The sequence below is a fragment of the Nannobrachium achirus genome (genome assembly GCF_963921795.1).
Source record: "Nannobrachium achirus genome assembly, chromosome: 13".
In the NCBI taxonomy this organism is placed as follows: Eukaryota; Metazoa; Chordata; class Actinopteri; order Myctophiformes; family Myctophidae; genus Nannobrachium; species Nannobrachium achirus.
Genome location: NC_137833.1, coordinates 59,911,306 through 59,934,116, shown reverse-complemented (window position 1 = coordinate 59,934,116; position 22,811 = coordinate 59,911,306). Strand labels below are relative to the sequence as shown.

Sequence of the window (22,811 nt, the reverse complement as noted above, 5' to 3'; positions counted from 1 at the left end):
TACTTAACAAAGACACAGATGTCTTCCGCTCGAGTCAAAGCACGCGTGTAAGCAAGTTGCATGACTTCAAACGAAACGAGTCATGACTTATGCCCGTTTGAAGTTTGAATTTTCAAACGCTTCGTATAGCGCCCCCCTTTGGCCGATTGGAATAAGATTGGTTTCAGTGATATTTTGACTAACCCTCTACATCTTTGCCAAATGCCATGAACGTGTAACTTTGCATGTATGATTTAGAGGCCGAAGAATAATTTGCATAAAACCGCAATATATATTGAATTATTAAAAAATCATTATTTAACGTACAAACTTCTCACCACATAGCCTGTGTAGATATAGGTTCAAAGTTCATGTGAAAAAAGTTTCATGCGCGTATCGCGAAAATCCCAGGAGGAGATAGATTTTTACTGTTTTTCATTTAATTCCGAATTGTGGGAGACCTAAAGGTCAGAGGTCAAAAGTTAGAGGGTAAAAGTTGTTCGGCATGAGGAGACGCATAAGTGTATACAGGTCTCATGGCTGTACGTATAACAGAGCATGAGCTCTACCTGTTCAAAGTTCGCACTTTCGAAGGCTTCCTACAGCGCCACCATTTGGCCGATTGCTATAAAAAATAATAGCACACTTCGCCACTGTAAACTGAACACATTGATGTTTTTATTTTCATTTTCTCACTAAGTATGTAGGAGTAGAAAGGAACCGAATTATTGAGGAGAAGTTGATATAGTATAGTATAGTATAGTATAGTATAGTATAGAAATAATGACAATATCTAAAGTGTGCTCGCCTTACAGGCGAGCCCACAACTAGAAAAATATTGTTCCTTCGAAACAATTGTGGGCTCGCTTCAAGCCAGAAAACAATGGCTATAAAAGTACAAAATGTCAAGATCGCAGGCAGTGCTCTCTTTGACGTTACTGACGTCAAAGATTGGTCCATTTTGTTCCAAAAATGTGTTGTGCAAAAGTTGACCCGCTGGTGGCGCTATAACAGGCCAATGTAAGAAGGGTGGTATCTGTTCCTTGACCTATTGGGAATGTGCTTGCAAGATTTCACGCACATTGCAGGCTGTGTTCATGATTTGAGGTGTTTTTGGCTTTGGCCACTTTATCGCTGCTTGCAGCTATATTTATTTTTTTTTTTTTTTTGTGTGTGTGTGCACTTCATAGGCATATTAGATAAAGGTCCTTAGATTGTGTGTAGAATGTTTCATCCAAATTGCAAAAAAAATCCTAACGGGTTTAAGCGTTTCACAAACTGCTCAAAATGATATAGCGCCCCCCTTTGGCCAATTGGAGTAAGATTGGTTTTAGTGATATTTGGACTAACACTCTACATCTTTGCCAAATGCCATGAACATGTTACTTTGTATGTATGATTTAGAGGCAGAAGAATAATTTGCATAAAACTGCAATATTCATTGAATTATTTAAAAAAGCATGTTTCAATTTTAAAGAAATCCGATCTGACAGATCTTTAGATATTGGTCCAAAGTTCATGCAAAAAAAGTTTTGTGCACGTGACGCGAAAATTCCAGAATAAAAGCGGGTTTACACGTTTTACAAACTGCTCAAAATGGCGGAAAATCGAAGGGCGGAGCTTACTAAACAACGACACAGATGTCTTCCACTTGAGTCAAAGCACGCGTGTAACAAGACTTATGCCCGTTTGAAGTTTGAATTTTCAAACGCTTCGTATAGCGCCCCCCCTTTGGCCGATTGGAATAAGATTGGTTTCAGTGATATTTTGACTAACCCTCTACATCTTTGCCAAATGCCATGAACGTGTAACTTTGCATGTATGATTTAGAGGCCGAAGAATAATTTGCATAAAACCGCAATATATATTGAATTATTAAAAAAATCATTATTTAACGTACAAACTTCTCACCACATAGCCTGTGTAGATATAGGTTCAAAGTTCATGTGAAAAAAGTTTCATGCGCGTAACGCAAAAATCCCAGGAGGAGATAGATTTTTACTGTTTTTCATATAATTCCAAATTTTGGGGGATCTAAAGGTATACCTGTTCAAAGTTCGCACTTTCGAAGGCTTCCTACAGCGCCACCATTTGGCCGATTGCTGTAAAAAATAATAACACGTCGCCACAGTAAGCTGAACACTGATGTTTTTATTTTCATTTTCTGTCTAAGTATGTAGGAGTAGAAAGGAACCGAAGTTTTGAGGAGAACTTGCACTGACTGACTGACTGCCTGCCTAGTATAGAAATAATGACAATATCTAAAGTGGGCTCGCCTGAATGACAATATCTATAGTGTGCTCGCCTTACAGGCGAGCCCACAATAATGACAATATCTAGAGTGTCTGTCGCCCATTCTATTCTCCCCGTGAGTTTAACGCGTTTATCCTCGTGTGTGTTTACATTCCTCCGGATGCTGACGTCACCGCAGCAGTGGACACACTAGCTGAACAGCTGTCGGGGGTGGAACGCAAATACCCGGACAGTTTTGCTGTGGTGCTTGGGGACTTTAACCAGGCTCATCTGAGTCGGGCTCTCCCTAAATACAGACAGCAAGTGACATGTGCTACTAGGGGTGGGAACATTCTAGATCACTGCTACTGTACCATCCGGCAGGCATACCATTCTGTCCAACGTGCTGCTCTGGGCAAGGGTGATCACCATCTCATCCATCTGATCCCTCGCTACAGGCAGAGATTAAAAATGTCAAAACCTGTAGTGCGGAGTTTCAGAGTGTGGTCCAGTGAGGCAAGTGAGCGACTCTGTGCCTGGCTGGAGAGTGCGGGCTGTGACCAGCACTTTGTTGAGTGGGCGGGGCCTGAGGCTGGAAACAACCTGGATGAATACACAGACACTGTGACATCATTCATCAGCCTCGGCGAGGAGGTGTGTGTCCCCCTCCGCTACAGGAAGATCTACAACAACGACAAGCCCTGGTTTTCAGCCCATCTCAGGAGGCTGAGGTCGGAGAAGGAGGTGGCCAGGCGTAGCGGCGACGTGGCCTTGTTCAGGCGAGCCAAGTATGAGTTTGCCAAAGCGGTGAGGGAGGCGAAACACCGCTTCTCGGAGAAATTGCAGCAGCAGCTCTCTGAGGGGAACTCCTCTTCTGTCTGGAAAGGACTTAAAACCATCACCAACTACAAGTCCAGGTCCCCGCAGGCGTCTGACAACCTCCCCCTCGCCAACGAGCTCAATGAGTTTTACTGTCGCTTTGAGAAGGAGAGTTTCCCCCCTGCCCTCCCCCTCCACCCCCACACAACCACTTTCCTCCCCCCCAACCCCACCCCCTGTCACTGTCACAGAGAGAGAGGTTAAGCTGCTGTTCAGGAGCCAGAACCCCCGGAAGGCGTCCGGCCCGGATTCTGTCTCCCCCTCCGTCCTGAAGCACTGCGCTGACCAGCTCGCCCCGGTGTTCACCAACATCTTTAACACCTCGCTGGAGCTGGGTCATGTACCAGCATGCTTCAAGGCCTCGACCATCATTCCCGTCCCCAAGAAGGCCAAGGTCACAGGCCTAAATGACTATAGACCCGTCGCCCTGACCTCTGTGGTCATGAAGGTCCTGGAGCGCCTTGTCCTGGCCCATCTGAAGGGCATTACTGATCCTGTGCTGGACCCGCTGCAGTTCGCGTACAGAGCGAATAGATCCACGGAGGACGCCGTGAACATGGTTCTGTACTACACAATGCAACATTTGGACACTGCCGGCAGCTATGCCAGGATCCTGTTCGTCGACTTCAGTTCGGCCTTCAACACCATCCTACCATCTATCCTGGAGCACCAGCTGTCCCTGCTGCAAGTGCCTGCCTCCACTCGCAAGTGGATTACGGACTTTTTAACCAACAGGTCGCAGCGGGTGAAGCTGGGGAAGAACATTTCCAGCTCCAGGTCCACCAGCACCGGTTCCCCGCAGGGCTGTGTCCTGTCCCCACTCCTGTTCTCCCTGTACACCAACAGCTGTGTTTCCCTCCACCCGTCGGTCAAGCTCCTCAAGTTTGCTGACGACACCACCTTGGTGGGCCTCATCTCCAAGGGGGACGAGTCGGCCTACAGGGGGGAGATCGAGCGGCTGCGAAGCTGGTGTGGAATTAACAACCTGGAGCTAAATGCCCCGAAGACAGTGGAGATGGTGGTGGACTTCCGGAAGGACCCAGCCCCGCCCCTTCCCATCATGCTGGGTGGCACTCAGGTGGACTATGTGGAGTCCTGCAAGTTCCTGGGGATGATCATCTCCAGGGATCTGAAGTGGGAACTCAATATCACGGCCCTCCTGAGAAAGGCCCAGCAAAGGATGTACTTTCTTCGGCAGCTGCGTAAATACAGACTGTCGAGGGCCATGATGACCCAGTTCTACACGGCCATCATAGAGTCCATCCTCACTCACTCCATCATCACCTGGTTCCCCGCTGCAGCTGTAAAAGATCTCATCAAGCTGCAGCGGGTGATACGCTCTGCGGAGAGGGTGATTGGCCGTCCCCTGCCCTCCCTCAAGTCCCTGCACGACTCCAGGGCGCTGAGGAGGGCAAGAAAGATCATGGCTGACCCCTCCCACCCTGGCCACGGCCTGCTCACCCTGCTCCCCTCTGGGAGAAGGATGCGGCATCTGGCGGCCAAGACAGAGCGACACAGACGCAGTTTTTTCCCCTCAGCCGTCAGGCTGCTCATTGACTCTGGCTTCCCTTTTTCCCCTGCCCCTATAGGGACATCAGCAATATGTCGCACTACTGAACACTACTGCACTTTATATTATATTATTTATTATTTATTTTCTGCACGGTGTTGTTTTGTGTTTGTTGGTTTCATGTTATTTGTGAAAAAAAATATTGAATGCACACTCGTATGCTGCCAAAGCAAATTCCTATGTGTGATACACAATGGTTAATAAAGGAATCTGAATCTGAATCTGAATCTGAGTTAATAAGTAGGCCTATTTATAACAATCTAGCCGCTATTACAAAACATTAAAGGTCAAATGACATTCTGTTTTTACCAATCATAAAAGTCTTTGCCCTGGTCCTAAAAACATATTTTAAAATGTTTAAACTTGAAAATCCACTCCATGGAGCCGTGGTCTCTCTCTCTCTGAATCCTTTTTAGCGGTCATAAAAAATGGCCTGATCTGCCATACTCTATGCTCACCACCACGGGGGCCTCTCTCTCTCTTGTCAATCATTGCCTCTGCTCCACTCCCCCAAATGCCAAGCCCTCCCCCTCCTCTCTTTCTAACAAGTATTAGTATGGCACAGTAACTATGTACTTGAGTACACTTTTGAGGTATTTGTACTTTACTTGAGTATTTCCAATTTTCAATACTTTTACTTCTACTCCACTACATCTCAGAGGCAAATGTAGATAGGCTACTTTATCTCTCCACTACAATCATTTGGAGGCTTTAGTTACTAGTTACTTTGTAGATTTTGATTATTAATACAAATCAATCACTTCAGATTCAGATTCAGATTCAGATTTCTTTATTAACCATTGTGTAATACACATAGGAATTTGCTTTGGCATACTACATTTTTGCATTCAAATCAATTTTTTCACATATGTGACTAGGTCTGGTACTTTGTTCCTTATGTCTGCATTGGTCATTTTTCTTTTTTGTACAGATTATCCAAGTACAGAATCTAAGCTTTCATATGATGTATCATTTGTTGAAATTGGAGCATATTTGAAGAAGTTATGGACATTTTAAACTTGTTGCACCATAAAACCCAAAGTGCTTAAAAAGCCATTTGAATGCAAGGAACATTTTTGACACCTCTAGGTAGCCAGAAGTGGGTGTGACAATGGGAGGGACAATAGGTACTTACCTACACCCCTAAATCACTCCCCCCAAGTCAAACCACACCCACAATGGTATAGCTGTCAACTTCAAATTTACTTTTATTCCACTACAATTATTTAAAACTACTATTTAGTAGTAGACCTGTGGTAATATAGTGCTATAGTGCTTGCAGCCATAGTGGCCAGTGGTCTTTTCTACCTCCTCCCCTCCTTACATGCTCATCTTGTCATTTTCTTCTTTTTGTAGTTTTTATTTTTCACTAAAATAGTGTATTACAAAAGTACCTACATTTTATAATTAAGTAAAAGTATCAATACTACAATGTAGAATCACTCTGTTACAAGTAAAAGTCCAGAATTAAAAATGTACTTGAGTAAAAGTACAAAAGTATTGGTATCCAAAATGTACTTAAAGTACCAAAAGTAAAAGTACAAAATGTTTGAAAATAGCAGATCTACAAGCTCACAACGCGTCGCACCACAATGCGTTGTGAGCTTGTAGATCGGCTATTTTCAAATAGCCTTGGTATAACATAGGGCTAAAGTGGTTTATGTATGTTTTAAACTTTAGTTATTGCTTTGTAGATTTTGATTTTAATAGTCCAAAACATACATTAACCACTTAATTTAATACCGGACTTCTACTTGTAACAGCGTATATCTAATTTGCAGTGCTACTGCCTACTGATACTAGAAAAGGAAAGTATTTCTTCCTATAGTGACACAAAGTTCTATGGGGCACCAGTTTTCGTCAGTCCACGTTGCTCTACGGGAATGCACGTGCGCAACACCGTAACTCGTGACCTATCGAAATTGGTCGGCTAACTGTGCTAACTGCTTCATGTAACACATCATCAGTGTTTGTGTAACTTCAGTCAGAAGGATAATCTGACGGTTCTGACAGGCTTAACCGCCTCGCGTTGTGAGCTTGTAGAAGAGCAACAATAGAGCAACAATTCCAGTTGTGTATACGATGCCTGCGTTAGCCTGCAGCTAGCGCTAGCTAACGTTAGCGTTAGCCGTTAGCCACTGCTTCTCATAATAAACAACCAGCGCTAGCGTGAAGCTAACGCTATAGCGTATCTCGCAGCTCGGCCACTAGTCTGTAGTATAACATAAAGCCCCGCCGTTCTCGAACACTTCTTGCCTTTTGTGAACATTATATCCAAAAAGTAAAGGTCCTATGCCGGTCTCTCATCTGTTTACTTCATAAGCGTGGAAGAAAATCGAAGCAGGGGGAGGAGACGCTTGACGCTATGTCACCAATGAGCCCTTACGAGGCAGGAACGGCTGCGCACCCTCTCGTCTGCATGTAATAAACATAAAATACGGTTCGTTACTCAACAAAACAAAGACGGCGTAAGGGTGATGGAAGCCTACTTTACTCTCAGAAACCCCCACCTCACGTCTAAAATACACTTTAATACACTTTTTTACCAGAGAATAAACTTTTTCACCGGAGGTTTTAGTTACTCCACACCGCCCTCTACAGATCTTGTCAATAGAAATGTCCATTGACCACATTTTGCCTTCCGGTGAAATATTCTGTTATCTGGATAAAAAAGTGTATTTTAGACGCGATGTTGGGAACTCTGAGTGTTCCCACTAAGTAAAGTAGGCTTTCAACTCCCCAAATCCGTCTTTGGTTTGGTGAGTAGCGAAACTGTATCTTTTATTAGTTTTGGGAATCTATGACCAAAACTCCTTACCTAGGGTTTGGAAGTCACTTTGGAAGTGACGTGGGCATGGGAAGTGGATAAATGTCACTTGATGATAAACGCGGGCGGTTCTCTCGGCTGGCTCCACGTATTCTATTGAAGTCAGTGGGCGCCGCCCCCGCTCAGCGTGCAGATCATGTGGAATCAACTGCTCCTCTATCCGTGGGCTTTGCTAGTTGCTTTTTCGCCCCCCTTCTTTGGTTTGGGAAGGGCGATATACGTGTCGGAAGGTATTTGGCCGGGCGGAGCCAGGCTGTCTGCACGTATTTTAACGAGGCTTTCTCCTCGTTAGATGTGGAATCGAGCGCCACAGCCCACCAGCCTTCCCTCATTTGTGCCTCGGCAAGTTTCGCCCTTCCTCGTTTGTGCTCGGCTCGTGCGAGCAGAGGCGAGCGATTCATTGCAGCAGAGGAGGAAAAAACGGTGAGTGGTTTAAACATGCTCAAGTTAACATTTCCCATTTGGCAATGCTTTAGATGACAAGTCGATACAGCGTACTCAGTACACTATCGTTTTACTCACGTTCAGAGCGATTTTTTGGACTATAGAGACATTGACAGCCAAGAAAAATCCATCAGAAGGACTTCGCCGTCGGAAAGTTCACTTATTATTAAGCACCGCTGTGATATACGCAGTATACGGAGCTTCAGTAGCCTACCTCGCCTCATCTAAGCCTACTCCTGCCTCAAAACCTCTGGAATAAAACGGGACCCAATTTTGCTCTTTACTTTGACCACATATTCAGTCTACACTACACCAAATCTATTTTTGCCAATCTATGCAGTGCCACAAATCAACAAGCTCGCAATTGGGTTTGTTCCCCCTGGCATGATAGGATATAGAAGTCGGAGTTCAAGTGGTTTGTAATCAGAGTCAGATTAATATATTCCCCGCAAATTACACAAGCACTGGCTGAGATGGAGATCTGTCGAGTTACACAAGCATGAAATGAGATCGGAGATCTGTTTTTCTCTCCATTCAGAGTGGTGTTATTGCTTTAATGGTTACATTTACATATCTCTGCAAATCTCCCGTTTCATTGGTATAGAAAAATAGCAGATACACAAGCTCACAGACACACACGTGTGTGCATTTCATTTATAGAGCAGATCGCTCACACTGAACGCTCCGCCGTCACTCCTCCGTCCTCCCACGCTTGTGGATGAAACCACGGCGAGAGTACTTGCAGATTTGCCCAAAAGACGCCGAAACGTCACGTCATTTAGCCAACAATGGAGCAAGGTAAATTAGTTAATAAAGAAGCGCAGAATTGACGAGTATCATCATGCACTTTGCAGCACTGTGTGTAACGGGTTGATGTCAGCAAAGAAAAGGTAGAACGCAATGCATGTTTTGACTCAGGGGCGTCAATTGGGTATGGCAGGGGTATGCAGCTGCCATACCCTGGGTCCAGGGGGGAAGATAAAAGTTAGTTCTGAATAAATATGAATCCATGAATGTCTCTTTGTCTATCTGTGCTGGTTACTATGTTGGTAAATTACAGTAAAATAACTACAAATGCAAAGTTTAACAAAATGGACACTTTAACAAGGTATTATGCAGATTACCCCCCCCCCCCCCGGACCCCCCTGCGGCTTAACACTTTAAGAAAACAACAAGCACCCAAAACTTTCTATCAAAAAACATTTGATTCTAGTTTTCACTACAGACGAGTGAGCGTGCCGCCTGTAATGCCAGCACAAGGACTCATGATGACATAGCGTTTTCAACATGCTGCTTCGATTTTCCACGTTTTCTTTGTGCGTCCGAGAGCGACTGAGAACACGATGTAATGTATACATAAAAAAATACATCCTTCCAGAATACTGTCTTCAGCAAACCGTTAACATTAGCGAAATGAAGTTAGTTACTGTGTAGACTATTTACAACCAGATAGCACGCTGTATGGGCGTGCTGAAATACGAGACAATGCATTCCTTAGACCAATCGCGCTCCCGTGAAATCGCAAAGCAAATCTAAAGAGCTCCATTCTCCGCCTCCTAAAACAGCAGTAAAACTCTCCCAAAGCAAGGCAACTTTGCTACACTAATGTTGCCATTTAGCGACCTTAACAAAGATATCTTATGGAATGAAAACCCTCTAATATATTCAAACTGTCTTAATTAAAAAAAACGAAAAACAAAGCAAAAAATAAACCAATCTTATTTTCGCATTTTCTGACTTTTAAAAACGGCGACATATGGGCCTTTCCTCCAGCACCAGTCACATATAACATAAACAAAAACAAAAAACAAACAAACATAAAAACACCGACAGAACGCAACAGACGTAACAGACGTAGTCACCACAGCAGCCATGGGCGGCGCTATCTTGGAGAACCTGCGCAACAATTCAGGGCGATCGAGGGAGGGAGAGAAGGAAAAAGCGACCGCCTTCTTTGAGGAGCAGATTCTCACTTCAGCCCTTAATCAATAGGCCAGCGGTTCTGAAACTATCGTCGCTACCCAAAGTGGTCACAGCAGCAACACACACACGCATGCAGGCACGCAGGCACGCAGGCACGCACGCACGCACGCACGCACGCACACACACACACACACACACACACACACACACACACACACACACACACACACACACACACACACAGGCCCGCCCCTCTAACACAATGACCGAGAGATGCATGCTCGCAGATGCATGTGTTTCGCTGCTTTGCTTTGCTTTCGTACAAGACACAGTGACACACGCACACACACACGCACACACGCACACACACACACACACACACACACACACACACACACACAGAGGCTGAGCTGAGCCCTGACGAGGCACACACAAACAGCATCGGGCGGGGAATTGTGTTCAATAAGAGTCGCGAGTGTTTTTTCTTACCCCGGGACCGAGGTTACCGGATCTCTGTGGATACATCTGTACCCCCGCGGAGATCTTTTTTTTTTCTTGCTGTAACGTTTCAATAGCTCCGCGCTGCAGAAAAACTTCACGGTCCTTGTTATGTAGTTATTATAGCAACACATTTTGGCTAAATGCCTCAGTTTAAAGAACCACTTATTGCTTGCGTTATAATAGCGTTTTACTGTCTGCTCGCCGTGCCCGTGTGTGTGGGGGGAGGGCAGGGCAGCGTGGAGTTTCATAGTCGGCTGCCTACAAGACACACAGTGTCGGTAAAGGGAGGGAGACTCCACGGAGCTCTACCCGGGGAGCAGTGCACTGTCCTCGGACACAGCAGACACAGAGTGTCGATAAGGAGGAGGGAGGCGCTGTCCTCGGATCCAGCCAGGGCGGAAAATACATAGCGATACATAGCGATTTTCATGATTTCACAAAAGCATAAACTGGCTTCTTGATATGAAGGATATTGATGTAAATAAGATATCCGAATGGGTAAATATATTTTATATGCCCATATTTGTTATTAAAGGACAATTTATGTAGAGGTTTACTTCCTCAAATAATCTTGGGCTGCGGTGAGGGTGAAAGCAGAGGGTGGAGGAGAGAGACAGCAGGAGACTAGAGTAGAGAGGGGAGGATGAGAAAGACAGAGGTTGGCCCATGGTAGAGCCGAGGAGAAGAGAGGCGTGCAATAGCTGTTCATGACTTAAGGCCCGAGGGCCAATGGACTCACACTTCAGAGCCTAATTATGCAGAAAATACAAGACCACACAGAAACGACTGCATGTTGAAAGTAAAAAAAACAAAACATAAAAAATAGAAAATAAATGTTCATGTCATGTCCACTTTAACACATTCCCCGCCATTTTAACATAACTTCGTACTCTACGGTGCCTCTGGTCTCCATAGACTTCCATGTAATTCATAGTGCACGGATCATGCACACCCATGCCTAGATAATGCACCACGTGTGTCCACATTGCGCACAGCTTTCAAACAAAAAAATCCGAATGGAAATCCGTTCAGGCATTCATGAGATAGAAGCCATTATGTTTTCCTAAAATGTAAACAAAGATGGCTGCCATGTTTGATAGATGGGGTTGCTATCGGGGTTAAACATGCAATTTCGCGATTTCTATCATGCCTACTAAATTTTTTGGGGTCAGAAAAAAAAATTGAAAAATTTTTTTTTTTGAAAAAAATAAATAAAATAAAATCAAAATGGCGGAAATTCTCGGGACTATCGGGCCTGGCAGGGAAAGACATTGAAATAATCTCGGGACTATCGGGCCTGGCATGCAATGAGTTAAGCTATAAACTGCTAAATCAATATGATGCAAATTCAATTCATTCTAATTCAAAACCTATTCGCTAAGTTTCCGTTGCCCTTTTAATGATTTTTTCTCTCTGAAGGTCCGCGATGCCATGGTCTCCATAGACCTCCATGTGATTCATAGTGCACGGATCGTGCACGCCCATGCCTAGATCATTATTTAACGTACAAACTTCTCACCACATAGCCTGTGTAGATATAGGTTCAAAGTTCATGTGAAAAAAGTTTCATGCGCGTAACGCGAAAATCCCAGGAGGAGATAGATTTTTACTGTTTTTCATACAATTCCAAATTTTGGGGGATCTAAAGGTATACCTGTTCAAAGTTCGCACTTTCGAAGGCTTCCTACAGCGCCACCATTTGGCCGATTGCTGTAAAAAATAATAACACACGTCGCCACAGTAAGCTGAACACATTGATGTTTTTATTTTCATTTTCTGTCTAAGTATGTAGGAGTAGAAAGGAACCGAAGTTTTGAGGAGAACTTGCACTGACTGACTGACTGCCTGCCTAGTATAGAAATAATGACAATATCTAAAGTGTGCTCGCCTTACAGGCGAGCCCACAATAATGACAATATCTAAAGTGTGCTCGCCTTACAGGCGAGCCCACAATAATGACAATGGCTGCGTTTCCCAAAGCGATTTTGAGTGCTCGTAAGCTCAGGCGTGGTCGTAGAGACCAAAATCGCCCTTCGCAGCCTGCGCAGGCACCTGTCAATCAAGACCAACGAGGGCTTTCAGGAAACCGGTCGTCTCGATAGCTGTGATGACGGTTGAATGCACACCTCATACGAATGGCCATCGTAAGGAGGATTTTAGAAGCAAACACCTTTCCCGCAAGTTTCCCACGGGTGCTGCAGACGTGTCTGTACGATGGTTTTTTTAAGGGTGCGCCGGGGCGCCCGTAAGCACCCTTCATAGAAAACTGAGCACTATATAACTAAGTATAACTATGAAAGTATATTTAAACTAGAAAAGAAAATTTCTAAGAAATTTTAAGTGTGCCTGCAGCTCGCTAAGTGTGTGCAACCTTGTGTAGCGGTTGGTGTTAGCATTAGCGTTAGATTTTTTAACCTTAGCATTTTTTGCATTAGCTTCAACATTATCGACTATACGACAAACGGTTCATGAGATATAGAGGCACTTCCTGTTTGGCGAAGGGCACTTCCTGTTTGGCGAAGAAAGCACCAATTAAGGTTAAGGACTCTTAATCAAGTCATATAACACCACCCACGCGTCTGTGCGACAAATGGTTGATGAGATATAGCGTCACTTCCTGTTTGGCAAGGGGCACTTCCTGTTTGGCCAAATAGGCCCCAATTAAGGTTAAGGGCTCTTAATCAAGTCATATGGCGCCACCCACGCGTCTGTACGACAAACGGTTCATGAGATATAGGGTCACTTCCTGTTTGGTGAGGGGCACTTCCTGTTTGGCGAAATAGGCCCCAATTATGGTTAAGGAATCTTAATCAAGTAATTTGACGCCACCCACAAGTCTGTACGACAACTGGTTCATGAGATAAAGAGGCACTTCCTGTTTGGCAAAGGGCACTTCCTGTTTGGCGAAGGAAGCACCAATTAAGCTTAAGGACTCTTAATCAAGTCATATGACACCACCCAGGCATCTGTACGACAACCGGTTCATGAGATGTAGAGGCACTTCCTGTTTGGCGAAGGGCACTTCCTGTTACAGAGGGGGCGGGGCTTAATCAATTACAGCTCATCCTTATTGGCCGGAAAAAGACCAAAGTTGTGTGTGCATTTCAAAGTTTAAATGACGTTGCTAGGCAAAAGTATTGCAGAGTTATGTGGCGCCAAAGTTTCTGGTTTTTTTTCCGAGTCCCCCATTTTAAGTCAATGGGGTTTTTTTGCGCGTACCGTTTGTCGTACAGATGCGTGGATGGTTTCATATGACTTGATTAAGAGTCCTTGAGCTTAATTGGGGCCTATTTCGTCAAACAGGAAGTGCCCCTCACCAAACAGGAAGTGACCCTTTACCTTGTGAACAGTTTGTCGTACAGACGCGTGGATGGCATCAAATGACTTGATTAAGAGTCCTTAACCTTAATTGGGGCCTATTTCGCCAAACAGGAAGTGCCCCTCACCAAACAGGAAGTGACCCTTGATCTCGTGAACCGTTTGTCATACAGACGCGCGGGTTGCGTCAAATGACAAGATTAAGAGTCCTTAACCTTAATTGGGGCCTATTTCGCCAAACAGGAAGTGCCCCTCACCAAACAGGAAGTGACTCTTGATCTCGTGAACCGTTTGTCGTACAGACGCGCGGGTTGCGTCAAATGACAAGATTAAGAGTCCTTAACCTTAATTGGGGCCTATTTCGCCAAACAGGAAGTGCCCCTCACCAAACAGGAAGTGACCCTTGATCTCGTGAACCGTTTGTCGTACAGACACGCGGGTTGCGTCAAATGACAAGATTAAGAGTCCTTAACCTTAATTGGGGCCTATTTCGCCAAACAGGAAGTGCCCCTCAGCAAACAGGAAGTGACCCTTTTTCTCGTGAACCGTTTGTCATACAGACATGTGGGTGGTGTCATATGAAGAACCATAATGTTAAAGCTTATGCAAAAAATGCTAATGTTAAAAAATGTAACGCTAATGCTAACACCAACCGCTACACAAGGTTGCACAGACTTAGCGAGCTGCAGGCACACTTAAAATTTCGTAGAAATTTTCTTTTCTAGTTTACAAATTACGTTGCCATGGTATCGCGGTTCGGAAAGAAAAGTAATAGCACACCATTCCCGGCCGAGCCGCACATTTTGATGTATATATTGCGGGGGTGGCGTAAATCGTGCGGCAGTTATTACGTGCAGAAATTTGCAAGAACATTACTGACTTACTTACTTAAGTATGGCGGAGTACAATAAGTGTTTTGCCATTGCATGGCAGGCACACTTAAAAAGCTATCTAAGTCTTGTGGATGGTAGAGTAGGCTATTCTACACACCTGCTATACAAAATAAACAAGTGAACTATATATTTATATTTATATAATACATAAATAAAACATACAAAGGTGAACTATGTTTTATGTTATGCGTGTCGCTTGCTTTGATATAGGTCTATAGGCTACTGAGAAATAGCGCACCACAACACACACTTACATAAAAAAGAACAAGCTTATAGGCTGCCTCATTTGTTAAGTGGGTCCGTGGACCAGTGGGGGTCCCCTCTCCCCAGCTAAAAGGCATGCAGTGATGCGTGAAAGCGGTGATAGAACTCGGATCATCCAGTCGCTAGTCCAACACACAACCCCTCGTGCCAACACGACTCAGCGAGAAACAGTCCGCTCAGACAGTGTGCTGGAGCCAGGCACTCATCATCCTACACTCTGAGAGTTAGCCTACATTTTGAACCATTGGGTTCCTAACTTGCAAACTTCCAAACTAAAATATAACAGCCCTGCGCCTCTTTAGCCCCTCGTGCGTCGTGCCAACACAACACTGAGGTAAAGAGACAGGGCTGTTATATTTTAGGAACCAAATGGTTCCAAAATGTAACTCACAAGTTGAGAGTGTAGGATGATGATCGCCTGGCTTAGCCCACTCTCTGAGCGGACTGGTTCTCCAGCGCTGAGTCTGAAATCAGGCTAGGAGGATGAGGGTCCATTGGTTCATGTAACTAATTGTAGCCCTATAATTATTACAGCCAAGACGGGGCGGACAACAGCCTTTGTAACTGAACGCAGCAGGCTTAATAGCATGACGAGTTGTGAGTTGGACTAATGACTGAGAGCCTCGGGTTCGACTCCCGCTTCAGCAAAACGATACAAAGCTCATTTTGAGAACCAATACTCTAGTCTAGAATACTGTAGGCCTAGCCTATAAAATAAAAAATATATATTTTTAAGACGGGCAGTTAAGTCAATTTGTGCAGTCAGTTATAGGCTATACCAGGGGTCCTCAATAGGCGGACCGCGGTCCATGTCCGGACCGCGAGGCACCGCCGACCGGACCCAGGACGAATTATAGTAAAAAAAAAAAGTAAAAAAATATCTCCACGTTTTCGTTTCCACTTCTCGTTGTATTCATTCACTTTCATTGCATGCGCTGAGTGTGTGAGAGAGAGAGAGAGAGAGAGAGACAACGACGCGCTGATTGGCTGATGCCGGGCAACAGAGTATTATGGGCTGGCATCTCTATGACAACGATGCGCTGATAGGCTGTTGCCACAGACCGCGGAGGTTTACGGAGCAGCAGCAGCAGCAAGTAGCTTCAGCCACCAACAACGCAACTAGTTATAAATCAGTGGGGTTTCATTCACGCAAAACATCAACGTGAATACCTTTGCAGGATTGTAATCTTATCTCCAGAGACCAGAGTTTGTCGCGACGTACCACGACCCGACGGCCCGTGACGGCTGCCTCTCTTTCTGCATGGATGTTGTTCTCCCATCCCCACCGGGGGAAATGGATGTGCTGTGTGGCAGCACGCCGCATCCAGTTGGGGTTACCGTGGGCGACGCTGCACAGCCGTCCGCGTTCAGTGTGTGCTCCCCTGTCTCTGACGCGCGACACCTTGTTTTCATATCGATATTCACGTTGCGACACAAGCATAAATTATTCGAAGATTATCCCAGTTTGTTAAAAGAAACCAGAGCACTAGCGCAAAATATCTCTGCTCCACTTTGAACATTCTGTTCTCCCTGCTTTAATGGGTTGTTTCTCTTCAATCAAGTAAGGCCCCAAAATGATTTTGGAGGAGTCCCCAGCCCAGATGACAGTGAAGTCATAATTTAAGGACCCTTTTAATAAAGAAATAAACGGTAAAAGACCATTACTGCATCAACAAACTAAAGAAAAAAAAAAAAAAAAAAAAACATCAGCCATTGTAAAAAAAATCACACCTTGTGAACTGAGTGGTGGTCAAATAAAAGTGTGCGTCTACAGTGTGTGTGTGTGTGTGTGTGAGAGAGAGAGAGAGAGAGAGAGTGTTGTCTGCCTGCCCTGCTCAATAGCACCCCTCCTTTAACGTGTGTGTGTGTGTGTGTGTGTGGTCTGTGTGTGTGGTCAGGAGAGGTATGGCAGGCGACAGACATACATACATACAGACACGGCCAGCCAGTAACATCTTGAAACCCAATTACAGGAGTGGCGGAGACCACCACTCAAAAATAAATAAATAAGAAAGGGATCCCTAAATTAATTATGTAAGATGAACAATAATGAGGGCAAGTGGCCATGACCTGAGGGCAAGTAGAACATGACCTGTACTTTCCAGTGCCTCTGAGACCATAGTGTCAACCCCTGGTTGGTCATTTTTTGTATCTTAGCCTACTATTTAAGATTGACCGACATAATAAAAATAAGCAAATATAAATATATTTAATATATATATATATATATATATATATATATATATATATATATATATATATATATATATAGTTTTATTTTTTCCCCGGACCCGGACCTGTTTAAAAAAAATATGTGTGGACCTTCAAGATTTCTATTTGAGGACCCCTGGGCTATACCAACAGGCAACAGCGCTTTGCAGCTTTGCATGTAGGCCTAGTTTCAAATTAAAACAAGGGGTTTGTGCGGTCACTTAGCCTACCAGCAGCGCTAAAAGTGTGTTAATTTTCAGTGTTGTATGTTATGTTTTATTGATGGGCCGGCCCGATACAATCACACAAGCCGCTGAAATTCATTTCGGAGCGCAGCTGCTGGCGTCCTATCAATCGAAGCCCAGAGCCATTCAAGGAGAGAGTTGGATCATCTCCGTTCACATGGGGCCAGAGTTGGCAGAACTCTCTAATACAAGGCTCTGGCCAGCCTACTGGCGTGCGAAGGCTGTTTTACGAGAGGCGCTTACAAGCGCGTTTGAGAAACGCCATAATCGTAAGGACCGCAGCCGAGCGAAGGCCCTCGTACGACCTGCGCTTTGGGAAACGCGGACAATATCTAGAGTGTGCTCGCCTTTCAGGCGAGCCCACTAATAACTAGGCCTATTTATAACAATCTAGCCGCTATTACAAAACATTAAAGGTCAAATGACATTCCGTTTTTACCAATCATAAAAGTCTTTGCCCTGGTCCTAAAAACATGTTTTAAAATGTTTAAACTTGAAAATCCACTCCATGGAGCCGTGGTCTCTCTCTCTCTGAATCCTTTTTAGCGGTCATAAAAAATGGCCTGATCTGCCATACTCTATGCTCACCACCAGGGGGGCCTCTCTCTCTCTTGTCAATCATTGCCTCTGCTCCACTCCCCCAAATGCTCTCTCTTGTCAATCATTGCCTCTGCTCCACTCCCCCAAATGCCAAGCCCTCCCCCTCCTCTCTTTCTAACAAGTATTAGTATGGCACAGTAACTATGTACTTGAGTACACTTTTGAGGTATTTGTACTTTACTTGAGTATTTCCAATTTTCAATACTTTTACTTCTACTCCACTACATCTCAGAGGCAAATGTAGATAGGCTACTTTATCTCTCCACTACAATCATTTGGAGGCTTTAGTTACTAGCAGTGTTGGGCACGTTACTGACAAATAGTAACTAGTTACCGTTACTAGTTACTTCATTTCAAAAGTAACTCAGTTACTTTACTGATTACTCATACCAAAAAGTAATGCGTTACTGTGAAAAGTAACTTTTTAGTTACTTTTTCGTTTTTAGTTAAGTAATTTTTAGTAATGACCTAATAGCCTGCATGGATAAACTTTATAGCTTGTAATCCAAAAGAAAAATTAGACATTTGCCTGTGACCCAAACTAGTGAAAATAGATATACAAGCTCACAACGCGTTGTGAGCTTGCAGATTGGCTATTTTCAAATGACCGAGGTATCCAATAAGGCTAAAGTGGTTTATGTATGTGTTTTATTATAATCATTTATATTTACCAAGTAACTAGTAACTAATGTTTTCAAATTAATGTAGCGGAGTAAAAGTACAATATTTGGATACGCGATGTAGTGGACTAGAATTAGAAGTATTGGAAATTAGAAATACTCAAGTAAAGTACAAATGCCTCAACATTGTACTTAACACCTTCTAAGCCAAGGGGAGCCCCTTAATGTTAAAACCGTACTATATCGCACATCCCCCCAGGGACTCTCAGCCACGTCGTACATTCCCGGACTTTGTCTTTAAAACCGGAATAAAAGCTTTTGATCCGAAAATCGGCGATCGTCTAACCTTCCCTAGTCACCACTCGTGCACTGATAGCTCATGCAGACCGTGCATGAAGCAGAGGTGACGTCAGCGCCTCTCCTTCTCCAAGGCACCTTCCACCCATCCGTTTACTGTCTACACACTCGAGCTCCTCCTGCAGCCATGCTTGGGGCTATGCTAGCGAAACTTTTCAGTTCTGTTCTTCAGTCACACATGGACTATTTGCGGGGACATTTACGTGAAAGGATCGCGCACGCGAAACGCACGGGGACATCGACGATCGGCCAAAACCCCCATTCTATCCCAACGGAAATCGAGAAAATCATGGTGAGTTACTGGCCTGGGGGGAAAAAAAAAGAAAAAACAGCGGCGCTGTTCAAGATGGAGGGGCTGCGGGGTCATGTTTATAAACATAATATTATGTCTCAGATCACAATACAATAATAGAAATGTCACGGCTAATCTACCAACCACCATTCTATTTCGGACGTCAAGGTGTTAAGTACAGTACATTCGTAAATGTACGTAGTTACTTTACACCACTGAACAGTGGTTCTCAAACATTTTCATGCCAAGAGCAAGGACCCCAAATGTGTACAATATACTGTACAGAAAAACAATCTTAAGGGCCTGTTAGGCCAATTATTGATTTGGTATCGGGTGATCAAACTTAGGTGATCGGTGATCGGTTCCAAAAAACCTGATCGGACCATCTCTAGTCATCACCCACACAGTAAAATATGTACTGTTTTTTTCCCTCTTCGTTTTCTGTCCTTGCTTGAAGCATTAGTATATACGTAATATACATATTTGTACCAACCTGCTGATGAGACCAATAATGAACAGAAGGATGGCAGTGAGGTCATACTTGTTCCAGACATCCTTCCTGTACAGCTTCATCCTCTGGCGTAAAGTCATGTGAAGCTGACGCATGAAGAAAGCCTGAAAGTTCATAAACACAAATCAAACTGAATCAAGCTGATAGATTACAGCTAAAAACGTCACATGCACAGGCAGCCTATAATGTATGCTTCACCCCTTTCAATATAAATGGGCCCCGCCCCCCTCTGGGGTCTCCAACTGACCATCAGTCACAGGGCAAAGTTACCTTCTATGACTTTACTGACATGTTTCAACCTATTTATTCATGGATGAGTTAACACAGGAAATGCAATATAAGAAAGAGAGAATCTCCTTCCACTCACCTCATAGATCTCCTGACATAAGAAGGTGAACACCCAGAAGTACAGCACGTATTCACTGATGGAAGGCCCACTAGGGGGCGGTGGCATAAAATCCACCAGCAGCACGTAGGCAAACAGGAAGAGGAAGGGGAAGTACATCACAGCATTTCCCACAAAGGAGGTGACGGGAGCACTCCAGAACATACGCCATCTTCTTCCTTTTGACTCCGCCTTTTCATCTCCCCTGCAAGGTGGAGCATCATCATAAACACACTCAACTTAGTCTTAAACAAAGTGAATTAATATATAGTTTTAGTAACAAGTATAATACATATGGGACAACACGTGTATTATTGTGTTAAACATGTAAGGCAGGGTGCTAACCTGAAGGTGATGAGGTTGGTGCAGAGCAGCAGGGGGCAGAAAAGGGTGAGAAGGACTTTCCACATTGCTGTGTCCTTCTTCATGTCACCGCGCCAAGCCTCATACAGAGTGGCCTGAGAAGCAGAATGGTTTTAGCTTTTAGTTTATGTAGGGTCATGAGTTTGTGGTTACCCCCAATTATTTTTTTCCAGGGACCCCTCCAGAAGCAAAATTTGGAATTAAAAATGTTCACGTAAAAAAATAAAATATAAATATTCAAAAATGTGCACACATTTTCACAATTTCTCAAAAATAGCTTTGTGCTGCTCTATGAGTTTGTTTATAGAACTTAAAACATTGTCCTTGTTGTTCTATACTAATAGTTAGTATAATTGCTGGTTACAACAGAATCTATATATTGTGTTGTAACCAGAACCAACAATTATACTGTGTGCGCATGCATGCGTGTGTTAGTGATGCGTGGGCCAGGGTTTTTTATGGACCGCAGGTTTAATTTACACAGCCCGCCCTGCCCCACCTTCAAATACACGTCAAATACGTCTGAATGTAGATGTAGGCAGCCAATTCCAAATGTGCAAAAACAGAATGGAATCATTAGAGGAGAAACTTTCAGCACTGATTTAGAGCACATAAGAGTGCAGTGCAACATATAAAATATCTTTCGAACATTTAAAATCAATGAACAGTTACTACATGACGGCATGACAACATGCTTATTTGTACAGCCACTGTACTCAGTCAGTGCTCAGTGGAGTAGCAAGGGGAAGCTTTTGTGTTGAACCCCCCCTCCCCCCAAATTAACGTCTCCCTACCCCGCGAACCGGATCCCATTGTTCACTTTAAAGAGCCGTTCAAAAGATTTGATTCATTCGCGAACATCACATCTCTAACAGCAGCCTAACCAGCACAAGCTAGGTAATTAACCAGTCCACTTACCTAATAACTTTAGTTTAGTCAAAAGCTAGTGTATAATCCACATGTGATTTCTGTTTACATCCAAGTAGCAACAAGCAGAAGCATTTCCTCTCAAAAGGGTGGATTTCTAAATAAGATCCTCCCGTAATATGATTAGGCAACTGTTTTTATTTTTAAGTATACTTACAGGAAGTACAATGGACTAAATTAGAATGACATGACAACACTGACACACCAGCATCTCTTGACTTTAGACAGCTTGGCTGGTCCTCTGTTACATCACTGGTTTAAGAAAGCATCTTCAGGGCCTTGAGCACAACACATCTGTGTCTGGGGAGAAGAACATGAGCTGTGCATCAAATAGTTTGCTATGTGAAGCCAGAACTGTAAGGTGGATCAACATGTTGTCTGCTTTTTCATGGTTATTGGCTTCAAAGTGCAGTTAACTGTTACTCTGTGTGTCCTACAGTGGACGCAATGCCAATCGTGGGGGAGTCTTTGCTGTATTCAGTGGTCTTTGATGTCAGATACTCTGTGAGATCAGCATTTGTTTGGTCATGAGAAAGTACAGCTCATAGGAGCAAAAGCTTTACCAGGATGTCATGCAATTACAGGAGCAGACAACACTGAGAACACTGAGATTTTCAATAGGCAAATCTACATGGTGGAACAGCTACTCAAAGCTGGTGATGATGTCCTCAAGGCTCTGAAGATGCTTTCTAAAACCAGTTGATGTACAGTAACAGAGGATTTTTAACTACAGTAAATAAGTTTGTACTATATGCACTGCACTTACCGAAAGCTGAGATGGCATCTATTCTGCAAACACATGGCAGAAGGGGACATGCTTCCACTTACACTTGGTGCTCTTAAGCAGCATGTCCTAAGAGTCGAAATCGAGGCCAGAGTGTGGAGTCAGGCACACATAAAGTAGCTTAGCAGGAGTTCCTTGACCCACTCAACAATATTACAAAAACGAGGATGGCCAGCTGAAACAATTCAGTCTCTCCCAGTACCAGAGGCAATCATGGAGTTTGTCAGATGTCACTGCAAAGCAGACTGTCATATAGATGTTCTTGCAGATCAGTGAGCTACAATGATGATAGTGAGGATGATGTATAGATGACCGTGTTCTTGCTATTGCTACAGGTAAGCTTCACTGTTTCCACTGAGTGTATTTATTGCCTCACTTATGCCACTATTATCTGCCTGCTGATCTATTCTTGCTTGCTATAACCTGTATTTATGCCTGTTTTTGACCCCTGCCTGTATCTGGATTTGACCCTTGCCTAACGCCCTTGTATTCCAACCTGTTTGGACAAATCCTCAGTGTTTGGATCAGGACTGGACCCAGAGACTACGACTAGCCTTACCCCTCTTGGACCAGGTGCCACACGGACTGCCTACTCAGAACTCTGGCCCATGCTGCCCCTTCCCCACCTGGTCTCTTTGCTTCCCCACCTCTGAAAGTGTCTGTCTGTGGGTTTTATGAATATGAAC

General features: G+C 44.0%; 1 protein-coding gene across 1 annotated transcript in view; it reads right to left on the bottom strand.

Annotated features, from left to right (window-relative positions):
- Positions 1-22,125, bottom strand: part of LOC308297479 (transient receptor potential cation channel subfamily M member 5-like) — a gene marked incomplete at both ends in the record, with an annotated part of 61,983 nt that extends 39,858 nt beyond the window's left edge. The window contains 4 exons of the mRNA XM_080740884.1: positions 19,649-19,770; positions 20,034-20,256; positions 20,397-20,509; positions 22,108-22,125. Coding sequence (XP_080597010.1) covers positions 19,649-19,770; positions 20,034-20,256; positions 20,397-20,509; positions 22,108-22,125 — 476 coding nt within the window. The remainder of the gene's footprint in view (positions 1-19,648; positions 19,771-20,033; positions 20,257-20,396; positions 20,510-22,107) is intronic.
- Positions 22,126-22,811: the final 686 nt, after the last annotated feature.